The sequence below is a fragment of the Callospermophilus lateralis genome, chromosome 3, assembly GCF_048772815.1.
Source record: "Callospermophilus lateralis isolate mCalLat2 chromosome 3, mCalLat2.hap1, whole genome shotgun sequence".
Taxonomy (NCBI): Eukaryota; Metazoa; Chordata; class Mammalia; order Rodentia; family Sciuridae; genus Callospermophilus; species Callospermophilus lateralis.
In genome coordinates this window covers 156,989,180-157,001,824 of record NC_135307.1, presented here as the reverse complement: position 1 = coordinate 157,001,824, position 12,645 = coordinate 156,989,180, and the positions used below count along the sequence as shown (strand labels likewise).

Here is a 12,645-nt window from a genome sequence, read left to right as displayed (position 1 = left end):
CGGACATAACATCTTTGTGTGTATGTGGTGCTGAGAATTGAACCCGGGCCGCACGCATGCCAGGCGTTACCGCTTGAGCCACATCCCCAGCCCAAAAGGGCCATACTTTTTAATACTACCACAATGGGAATTTTGGAGAGGACACATTAAAACCACAGCACAGGGCTGGGGATGTGGCTCAAGCAGTAATGCTCTCGCCTGGCATGCGCGAGGCGCTGGGTTCGATCCTCAGCACCACATAAAAATAAAATAAAGATGTTGTATCCACCAAAAACTGAAAAATAAATATTAAAAAATTCTCTTTCTCTTCTCTCTCTCTCTTCTCTCTCTTTCTCTCTTAAAAAAAACACAGCACAAACTGAATGTAAAAACATATAAAAAGAATTATATCATAACCAAGTGAGATTTATCCCAGAAACAAAAGAGTTGGTGTAAAACCTGAAATTAAATCAGTGTAAAACACTGTATCAATGGAATAAAAAACAACGTTATGATAATCTAAGTAGACGGAGAGAAAGCATTTGACAAACCCTAATACTCTTTCCAGATAAGTACACATACACAAAAATCTAGATATGGGAAGGGAAATTCTCAATCTGATAAAAGGCATCTATAAAAAATTCATAGTGAACATCATGCTTAATAGTTAAAAACTGTGCACTTTCTCCTAAAATCAAGAATAAGACAAGGATCTATGTTCTCACCACTTCTATCCAATAGTGTACTGGAGGTTTTAACTAGGGCAATTAGGTAAGAAAATTAGATAAAAAACATCCAGTTAAGGAGAGTAAGAAGTAAAACTCAGGGCTGGGGATGTGGCTCAAGCGGTAGCGCGCTCGCCTGGCATGCGTGCGGCCCGGGTTCAATCCTCGGCACCACATACAAAGATGTTGTGTCCGCCAAATACTAAAAAAAAAAAAAAAATATTAAAATTCTCTCTCTCTCTCCCAATCTCTCGCTCTTTCTTTAAAAAAAAAAAAAAAAAAGAAGTAAAACTCTCTCAACCTGCAGATGCTATGATGTTGGACCTAGAAAATCCTAGGGAGCTCACTGAAAACTATTATAAATAATAAGAAAAAGTTCGGCAAGGTTAGAAGATATAAATAAGATTAAAATTTAAAAATCAATTATATTTCTACATATGCAATAAACAATCCAAAAAAAGAAATTAGGAAAACAATTCCATTACAATAGCATCAAAAACAACAAATACTTAGGAATAAAGAGTTAACGAATGAGGTATGATACTTATATCCTGAAATCTACAAAACAAAACTAAAGGAAATTAAAGAAGATCTAAATAGGTGGAAAGACCTCCCATGTTCATGAATCAAAAGACTGTATGTGGTAGTGTTCACCTGTAATCCCAGTTGCTTGGGAGGCTAAGGCAGGAGGATCTCAAGTTCAAGTCCAGCCTCAGCAATTTAGAAAGGCCCAAGTAACTTAGCGAGACCCTGTCTCAAAATAAAATATGAAAAGGGCTGGGGATGTGACTTAGTGGTTAAGTGCTCCTGTGTTCCAACTCCATTACAAAAAAAAAAGAGAGAGATGAAGACAAAATTAAAATTAAAAAGATACCAATATAAAATACCAATTCTTATCAGGACTCCAGCTGGGTTCTTTGTAGAATGGCAAGTTTGTTCCTCAAAGACTCAAAGACTCAGATTAGCCAAAACAATCTTGAAAAGAAGAACAAAGTCAGAGGACTCATACTTCCTAATGTCAAAACTTAAAACAAAGGGCTGGAAATGTAGCTCAGAGATAGAATGCTTGCCTAGCAGATTCAAGGCCCTGGGTTCAATCCACAGTGCAGAAAGAAGAAAAAAGAAAAAAAAAAAGTAATTACAGAGAAACAGTAATCAATAATGTGGTTCTGGCATAAGGACAGACATGAGACCAGTGCAATAAAAACAAAATCCAGAGTAGGGTGTGGGGTCACATGCTGCAATTCCAGAGACTTAGGAGACTGAGGCAGAATAATCACAGGTTCAATGGAGTTTTGGCAATTTAGTGAAACCCTGTCTCAAAATAAAAAATAAAAAGGAGATGGGGGTATAATGGAGTGAAAGAGTGCCCCTAGGTTAAATCCCCAGTACACACACATACAAACACATGGAAAGGAAGGATGGAAGGAAAATAAAGACTGAGTTCAAGGAAATGTTAATTAAAACTATAAAGATGGGGCTGGGGCTCAGTGGCAGAGTGATTGCCTAGCATGTGTGAGGCACTGGGTTCGATTCTTAGCACCACATTAAAAAAAAAATAAACAAAGGCAGGCTGTCCATCTACAACTATAAATTTTTTAAAATTATAATGATGTATCACTTTCCAACCACTAGAAGGGTTATAATGAAAAAGTTAGATAATAACAAGTGTTGACAAAGATGTAAAGAAAAATAGAACCTTAACACACTGTTGGTCAGAATATAAAATCATGTAGCCATGATGGAAAATTGTCCTATAAAGTTCCTCTATAAGTTCAACATAATGTTACCATGTGACCCAACAATTGTATCCACAGAAAAACAAATGTTCACAGCAGCATTAGTCCTAAGAGCCCAAAGGTGAAAACAACTCAAATATCCATCAACCAATGAATGGATAAACAAAATGTCATATCCATATGATAAAGTATTATTCAGTCATAACAATGAATAGAGTACTGAAACATGCTACAAAACACAAAAGAACTGTGAAAATATTACAGTAAGTGAAAAATCCAGACACAAGAAACCATATATTTATGCTTCCATTTATATGAAATGTCCAGAATAGACAAATCCATAAGGAGAAGATTAATGGTTGATGGGCACTTGGGAGAGAGGATGAGGGGAGTGTCTACTTAAAGAATACAGGGTTTACTTTTGGAGTGATGAAAATTTTCTGGAAATAGATAATGATGTTGGTTATAAGCTTCTGTGTACTGAATTATACACTTTAAAATGGTTAAATGGTGAATTTTATATTATGTAAATTTTTCCATAATAAATAAAGAGATAATGGCAGATAATAATAACAATGCAGACAAACAGAACACAATAGAAGGAATCCACATGTACCATGTGAGTGATGAACTGGCAACAGGGCTGAGTTACAAATAGAAGAGTACTCAAAGTTTAAGAAAGAGAATTATTCATACAAAAAAAATTACTTGAAAAAAGAAGAATGAAGGAACTTACTTTTTATACATGAAAATAAACTAAAAGGGAGGGGGAAAAAAAAGAGGAAACACTCTTTCAGAGAAAGAATGAGTTTCCTGCTGACCAGAAGAAAGCATGCTTCCCCTCACCCCTTCCTGGGCTGATGGCGGTGAGGGGAGGCTTGTGGTCGCTCCTCTTCTCTTGTCTCTGCTGTTGAGAAACCATTTCCAGCTCCTTCTTTGCTAGCAGCCTGCCAGATGGGTAGAACAGGCCAACCGTCTGTGTGCCCATCTCCTTCTTTGCCTCAGGGTCAGATCTGGGCAAAGGAACATTTAGGGGCTGCCAGGCAGATCGGTGCTATGAGCAAGGCAAAAAACATATATAAAAAATTAGAATATAATTTAATCAAACCCCTATATCCATTTTTTAAAAAATATTTATTTATTTTTAGTTTTCGGCGGAGACAACATCTTTGTTTGTATGTGGTGCTGAGGATTGAACCCGGGTCGCACGCATGCCAGGCGAGTGCACTACCGCTTGAGCCACATCCTCAGCCCCCTATATCCATTTTACTTATAGAAAATATTCTCATCCAAATGAAAAGTATCTCTTTTTTTTGAACTAAGGGGTTTTTACTAGCCCTTGTCATATCGTACTTGTTTCTGTCTTTCTAGAAGTTCCCAGCCTGGTTCATGAAACCACTCAATCTCCTTGACCATTTATTGTCTCAAATTCAGGAAATTAAAGAATGTTTCCTGTCTTGCTAAGGGCATGAAAAATATCTATACTCTTAGCTCTACAAATCAATGGAACATTAACTTCAATACTCATCTCGACATACTCAACTACTGGGCACAAACACTTTCTCTGATGCACTCTCCTATTTAGGAACCTGACAGTGTTGTACAGGTTGTACACTGCACAAAGTCATTGCATCAGAAAGGTTACCATTCACTGGTGGATGACATACATTTGTATATTTATTACAACAATTTTTCTGGTAGAGGGTGAGAAGAAAATGCCTAATGGTAGTCAAGAGCCTTTAGAAAAGAACATCTTTGTTTCATTTACACAAAGGTGTCAAATGGGCTGGGGGGATGTCCCAGGATCTTTCAATCTGGCTTACAAAGGTGATGGACTCCCTAAAACTATATTCAAAGTGCTGGGTGCATGTGCATTCTCTCTAAAAATTATCAGTTTTTTTAAAATAAAGAGATGAGAAGAAACCTGGAAAGTCTTCACCTAGCTTAGAGAAATTCATAAAGGCTAACAAGAACCGGTTATTAGACATTAATTGCTTCTGAAAATAACCATATGAGATTTTTGTCAAAACATGCCCAGGGCGGGCTGGAGATACAGCTCAGTTGACAGAGTGCTTGCCCTGCATGCACAAGGCCCTGGGTTCAATCCCCAGCACCACAAAAAAAAAAAAAAAAAAAAAAAAAAAAAAAGCCCAGATGTTATACATGGCAAAAACAATCTTACAAGCTTGATGTAAGTTTTCTGAAATATAATACAAAAGTAGAAAGAAAGATTCTCAGAATACTACCACAAAAATTCAAGAGAAGTACATTCTATCCAATGTATATGAAATCCATTTCTCCCTTGTGGCATTATACCTACTGCCTTTCAAATGCTATTAGACCTTTATCTACGTTGAACAAATGCATATTTTGATCTTTGATTTTTAAACAAATCATCTGAGTGCTTAAATCCTAGTTGATTGCATTTCTTTACAAGTTCATGTGAAAGGTCTAATACTGGCTCTCTTCCTGGGTTAATTCACAGGATGAAGTACATCAGTTCTTACTACAGAGGCCTTACCTCAGAAAAAGGGTGAGGTTCTCCAGCAACTGTTGCTAGGCTGCTGTCCCAGCTGAATCTTGCCATGGACTTCACATAAATTCCACAGGAGCCACAGAATCGGGCAGACAGGTGATTGCTGGCTCCGCATTTAGGGCAAACAGAGTGGGTAGCAGGAATTCTAAGCTAGGGATGGAAAATATTTTAGAACATTAGACTTATAATTTATTCTCATACCATACAACCTCTAGCCACCGGTATAGCATGTGCCCATACCTTCTGACTTAGCAAATCTATCTTTTAGAGTTTATCCTATAGATGAACAAGTACTCAAGGAAATCTATTCCAGGCCATCTCCTGCATCACTATGATTTTAGAAGATATAACTGGAAACAACCTAAGTGTCCAGCAATAGGGGATGCCCTAAATATATGACAGTATGTACAGACAATGGAATATTATGAAGCTATTGGAAAGAATGATGAGGTGCCAACAAGATACATTGCTTAGTGAAAGGAATAGATGAGTGTTCTTAGTAAGCACCAGTTATATGTGCACTGACAAAGAACTCCTCAGAAACTGGATAATAGAGATTCTGTAGGGAGAGAAACTGCAGACTGAGATATGAAAGGAGCTAACCCTTCACTCCAACCTTTTTTATTATTTACATGCAATATTTAATTAAATAAATACATAAATAATTTTGAATGTCTTGTTTAAGAGGTAGACAAACAATTCATCAAAGAGCAGTCAATGGTCAATAAATGAATGGAAAAGGTTTAACCTCAAGGAATGTAAATCAAAACGGCAATTAGACACAATTCTCAATATAAGAAAATCTCTTATTTGTATCTCCAATGTTTAAAAAATCCATCTCAGTAAAAGAGAATCTCTGATTTCTATCTTTAAAATTTTTATGTATAATTTATATGGTAAAATTTCATGATGGGAGAATGATATAAAGTTTGCTATAAAGAAGAAGTGATTGGGCTGGGGTTGTGGCTCAGTGGTAGAGCGCTTGCCTCGCATGTGTGAGGCACTGGGTTAAATTCTCAGCACCACATAAAAATAAATGAATACAATAAAGGTCCATCAATAACTAAAAAAATATTTAAAAAAAAGAAGTGAAGCTGTGAGAGAAGAGGCTCTCTCTAGGTTGGTGGAGGGATGCTCAGCCTGAAGAAGGTCAGTTTTAAAAATACCCACTGTGGCTCCACACCAGTCACAGAAGGATGCCTCACAGACATTCTGGCGACCACAGAAGCAGGAAATGGTGTCTCCTTTCTGGGTGGGCGGAGGAGGAGTTTTATCTCCGTTGCATATCGACTGGTGAAAAAACAGCATTTATAGGCAGGATCAATACTATATTCTTCAGTTCCTCCTCCCAATCCAAAAAGAATAAATCCCCCAAATAATGCAAATCCTCCAAATAGAGTATTTTTTACCCCAAAGAGTAAAATTATGATGCACTTTACCAACTAATAAATTAGCTCAAAAAGCACACATTCCTTCCTGGGGATCACAGAAAGTCGATGAAACTGGTGCCTCCCACATCTTGATACCCCTCAGTATCTATAATATCAAAGGCAGCAAGCCCATCATTGACCAAGAGAGTGTATACAGAGAACTAAGCTACCAAAGGTGCCAAGACTGAGGTTTATCTTCTATCCTTTGGCCTTCTGGTTTCCATAGAGAGATGTGGATTTATTTTCCACATGTGACACCTGAAAAAAATTGCTTTATTTTGGAGAAGGAGACAGAATGATTTCATGAGAATTTCAAAGAGTCTTTTAGGTACATCTAGATTGGAACTTTTGCTCCTGTTTCTTACTTACTAGTGCCATGTAGATTTTCTCACTTCCCAAATTGGGATAATAGTAACAGGAACAGCTACCCGATCACCTACTATGTGTGGACATTGTACTGCTCCTGTACTCTCCCGTTAACCCACAGTGATCTGTGAGGTGTTATCACTGTTCCAATTTTACAGAGATGGGAAACTAGGGCACAAAGGGGTAAGATCCATGGTTTGAACCAGGTCACCTGATTCTGAAATCTGACTTTTACCCAGGACTTCACCCAGCCCCATCAATACCACAGCTTCCTCCCAGGTCTATAGGGGGTTTCAGATGATTAATGGCAAATAAATATATATAAGAATACTTAGCATAGGGTCAAATTCTCTGTGTTATCTTCCTGCCATCCCATCTTGCTTTCATTAGACTCTGATTTTTTTTTTTTAAGAGAAGGGACAATAATTTCACAATTTTTTTCCCACTAGCACGATACCTGATACCTTGGTACATGAAAGTTATTCAAATAGTTATTGACTCACTGAATAATTGATTCAATTGGTAACTAAACCGATGTGCTGCCTCATATTCCATATATAATACTAGGATGTGCATACCAGGGAAAATATTTTCTAAAGATAGTTTTCCCTCAAAGACAGAAATTTCAGTTAACTTTATTTGCCCAGATGGATCCTGAGTTGCTTCAGGGCACTCTTATCCTAAAACAGAAACTTTTCCAGAGAAAGATCACACCAGCCCCTAACACTCAGAGATCTGAGAAAAAAAACCCTTTTATGTATGTTTATCCTCATTTCTATGCAATTAGAGAGACTCCTTCATGTAAATCAAAGGAGAAATGCCTTGCAAACTTTCACTTCAGACCTTACATTTCAATCATCTTTGTGGTGTTGAGGTTGGTTTTTTGTTTGTTTGTTTTGTTGTACTATAGATTGAATGAATCCAGGAGCACTTAACCACTGAGCCAAATCCTCAGCCCTTTTAATTTTGAGATAGGTTCTCCCTAAGTTGCTTAAGGCCTTGTTAAAATGCTGAGGCTAGCCTCAAGCTTTCGATCTTCTTGTTTCAGCCTCCTGAGTCACTGGGATTACAGGCATGTGCCACTATACACCCAGCTAAAGTTTTGATGTAAATCTTATCAACCAGGGCTTCAAAACACAAAGGCTTCAGACCTTTCATTGAAATGCATTTACATTTGAGTGGATTTTTATAGAACATTGCTATAAAAAAAGAAAAGTTATCTTACCACATCGTATTAATGCTGCTGAACAAAGAAAAAACATAAAGCTATCAGATTGAATATGCATTGTTGCTTCTATGGCACTGCAATAAATACTCTTTTTCTGACATCTAAATTCCAATAAACCACTAAGGTAGAAATACAATTTTTTTAAAAAAGTCAATTTTGGGTTTGTTCCTAAAACAATTTTGCTGATAGAAGAAACCCAGAAACAACTATATCATGGATAGTTTAGAAAATCAAATTAAATTATTTTTCCATTTACATAAGAAGTCCAGAAGACCTGAGGAAAGAATGTCTTAGAAAATAAATCTTTTGGTTGGAAATTTATTTAAATCTATCAGCAAGATCATTCCTAGGGCGATTCTATGAGTATTTTCCATTTTTATGCTTTCCCAACCTCACTATTATTATTTGGTGTTTTAGAAAATTATATGATATATTTTAATGATAGAAGAATGATATAAAGTTTGAAACCACATTACCAGACAATTATCAACAAAAGGTTATCCTAAAACTACATGAGATTTGATTGGGGAACATGTGTTTTCTAATAAAACTCACCAGCTCATACCATCCTCAGTTTTGTAAAAAAAAAAAAAAAACATGTAATAGAAATAATATTTTTAAGTACATAGATTCTGATAATGGAGTAAGAACACACAACTATAAAATTTGCTCATAATACATGAAGGTACTGAAGAATGAACAGAAGTAGGTAGATTCATAACAAATACACACAGGAACGGGTGGGAAATCATAATATTTTCATAGGATTTATAATGTATATAGGTATTACACATGCATACACATATATGATATGTGCATATATGTTACACATAACATATATGCTATATATAAAACATAACATATATATCTCAATCACAAAGGAAGAGAGGAGAGGGAAATGAACCTATATGATATTGAAATCTTGTAACCAATCTTACAGCCTAACAAAGTATATGATGGAAAAATTGGGTCAGGAGCATAGTTGGAGGAGGTCTTTCTTCCATGGGAGCATTTTTAAATTTAATTTTTTTTCTGGTGCTGGGAACTGAACCCAGGGCCTTGCATGCAAGGCAAGCACTCTACAAACTGAGCTATATCCCCAGCCCTCTTTTTAAATTTTTTAATTGAAATGTTAAAATTATATATATATATATCCCATATATATATATATATATATATATATATATATATATATATATATATGGTATATGACATGATACCTTGATATATCAATTGTGGAAGGGTTAAATCAAGCCACTTAAAATGTATTACCTCACATACTTTTTTTTTTTGAAGTGAGACCACTTAAAATTTAGTCTTTTAGCTAGTTCCAAATATATATTGTTACTAACCATAATTACAACAACTATAATAGATCTCTTGAATTTATTTCTCTTAACTAAAACATTGTGTCCTTTGAATAACATCTCCCCAAACCCACATCTCCCAGTCTCTGGTAACCATTTTACTCTTGGTTCTTATAAGTTATGTTTTTACACTTCACATCTGAGATCATTCAGTGTGTCTTTTTGTGCCTGGATTATATCACCTAACACAATGCCCTTCAAGTTCATCTATTTTTTGTAGATGACACAATTTCTTTCTTGTTCTAACACTGAACAGTACTCCATTGTTTATATATATCACATTTTCATTATCTGCTGATAGATAGAGGTTGAGTCCATGTCTTGGCAATTATGACTAAGGCTGAATGAACACAGGAGTACAGACATTTATCTTTTTGACATAATGGCTTAACTTCCTTTGGAGAAATATCCAGCAGTGGGCTTCCTGGATCATGTGGTAGCTTTATTAATTTTCTGAGGACCACCCATACTATTTTCCATAACAGTTGTACTAATTTACATTTCCATCAACAATGTGCAAGGATTCCCTTTTCTCCTATCCTTGCCAATACTTGCTAATTTTTGTCTTTTTTTTTTTTTTTTTAATAATTGCTGTTCTAACAGGCATGAGGTAGTATCTCGTGGTAGTTTTGGTCATTTGTATGTCTCCTGAGAAGCATTTGCCCAGGTCCTTTTCCAATTTTTTAATCAGTTGTTTGTTTTCTTACCATTGATTTGAGTTCCTTACATATTTTGAATATTATCCTCTTTCTTATTGGATATGTGATTTACAAATATTTTCTCCCATCTTGTAGACTGTCTCTTCATTCTGCTGATTGACTCCCTTAAGTGCAGAAGCTTCTTAGTTCGATATAATCCCATTGGTCTTTTTTTTTTTTTTTTGCCTGTACTTTGGGGTCATATAAAAAAAAAAAAAAACATCATTGCCCAGACCAATGTCTTGAAGTTTTCTCCTAAAAGTTTTTCAGTTTCAAATTTTATGCTTAAGTCTTTAACCTACTTTGAGTTGATTTGTTATACATATATGAGATAAGGGTCTAGCTTCATTCTTCTGCATGTGGCTATCCACTTATTGAAGAGACTGCTCATTCCTCAATGTGTATTCTTAGCAACTTAATCAAATGATTGATTTATTTTTCTGAGTTTTATATTCTGTTCCATTGATGAATGTGTCTGTTTTTATGGCAGTAACATGATGTTTTGATTCACTATAGGTTTGCAATAAATCAGGTTTTTATCTTTTTGCTCAAGATTGCTTTGGCTAATCTGGGTCTTTTGTAGTTCCACATGAATTTTATTATTGTTTTGCCTAGTCCTGTGAAAAATGTCATTGGGATTTTGATAGGAATTGTACTGAATCTGTAGATTGCTCTGGGTAGTATGAACATTTTTCCACATTTTTAAAATTGACGCATTATAGTTGTAATGGTGGGATTCTTTGTTACACATTTGCACATGCATACAATATTATAACATATTTGGACAATAACAGCCCCCAGTATTTCCCCTTCCTCTTCCTTCCTCCCTCCCCTGGTCCATTTCCTTTACTGATTTTCCATTGATTCTCATAAGATATTCCCCCCAAACTTTCTTTTCCTTGTTCCTAAATTCCACATATGAAAGAAAACATATGGTCCTTGACTTTCTGAATTTGGCTTATTTTGCTTAACATAATGTTTTCAAGTTCCATCCATTTTCCTGTAAATGACATAATTTCATTCTTCTTTATGGCTTAATAAAACTTCATCATATACCATTTTTCTTTATTCATTCATCCATTGACACTACCTAAGCTGGTTCCATAGTTGGGCTACTGTAGGTTGTGCTGTGCTGTTGTAAACATGGGTATATGGGTATATATCATTATAGTATGCTGACTTTTAATTCCTTAGGATAAATACTGAGGAGTGGTATAACTGGCTGTATGGTGGTTCCATTCCTAGTGTTTTGAGGAACATCCATACAGATTTCTATAGTGGCTGTACTAATTTACAATCCAACTAATAGTGTAAAAGTGTTCCTTTTTCTCCATATCCTCTCCAGCATATTATTGTTTGTAATCTTGATGGCTACTATTATCAGTGTAGTTCTGATTTGCATTTTCCTAATTGCAAATTTCCCATTTTTTTCATAATATTTGTTGGCCATTTGTATTTCTTTATTTAAGAAGTGTCTGCTTAGTTCTTTGTCCATTTATCAACTGGGTTATTTGGTTTTTGGTGTTAAGTTTTTTGAGTTCTTTATATAGTCTGTATGTTAATCTTCTATCAGAAGAGTAGCTAGCAATTCTGTAGCTTCTCTCTTCACATTCTTGTTTCCTTTTCTGTGTAGAACCTTTTAAATTTGATGCTATCCCTCCCATTTATTTATTAACTCTTGGCAATAATTTGAGGAGCATTGGCATTAGTTTTTCTTTAAAGGCTTGGTAGAATCAGCTTAGACTCCATCTTGTTCTTTGTTTTTCTTTATTGGGAGGCATTTTATTACTGCTTGTATCTCATTGCTAATTATTTCTCTGTTTAGGTTTTCTGTGTCCTCTGGATTCAATTTTGGCAGGCTGTATATGTCTAGAAATGTATCCATTGCTTCTAGGTTTTCCAATTTACTGGAGTTTTAGTCCTTAATGATACTTCAAAATAGTCCTTCATGACACTCTGGACTTCTGAGGCACCTGTGGTGATATCTCCTTTTTCATTCTGATTTTATTAGGTTTGGTCTTTTTCTTTTTGTTAGTTTGACAAAGGGCTTATTGATCTTGTTTATCTTTTTGAAGAATCAACTCTTCATTTCATTGATCCTTTGTAATTCTTTAAAAATTCTCTTATTTCATTGATTTTGGCTCTAATCTTAATTATTTCCTTCCTTTTACTGGCTTTGGAGTTGGAATTGGTTCTTGTTTTTCAAGGGCCTTGAGTTGCCTCATTAGATTATTGGAAATCTTTTTTATTTTCTTAGGTAGCCAATCATACCTATACACTTTCTTCTTAAAACTGCCTTCAGAGTGTCCCCCAGGTTCTGGTATATTGTATCATTATTTTCATGAGAATTTTAAAATTTTAACATTTCTCTGCATTTATCACTCAACACTGTATCATTTATGTAGTTTCTATAGGTTTTTTTGTATTGATTTCTAATTTTCATTCTACTAAGGCGCAAGAAATTAAATAATTTCTGATATTTTCTAAGAGTTGTTTTGTGGCCTAAAATGTGGTCTATTTTGGAGAAGGTTCCACGAGCAGCTGAGAAGAAAGTGTATTCAGCTATTCTCTCATCAA

General features: G+C 35.3%; 1 protein-coding gene across 1 annotated transcript in view; it reads right to left on the bottom strand.

The window, feature by feature from the left end:
* Positions 1-12,645, bottom strand: part of Dzank1 (double zinc ribbon and ankyrin repeat domains 1) — a 77,411-nt gene that overhangs the window by 20,262 nt on the left and 44,504 nt on the right. Inside the window, exons 12-14 of the mRNA XM_076848925.2 lie at positions 6,150-6,269; positions 4,965-5,129; positions 3,290-3,497 (exon numbers count right to left, since the gene is read on the bottom strand). Of these exons, the coding sequence (XP_076705040.2) occupies positions 3,290-3,497; positions 4,965-5,129; positions 6,150-6,269 (493 nt within the window). The remainder of the gene's footprint in view (positions 1-3,289; positions 3,498-4,964; positions 5,130-6,149; positions 6,270-12,645) is intronic.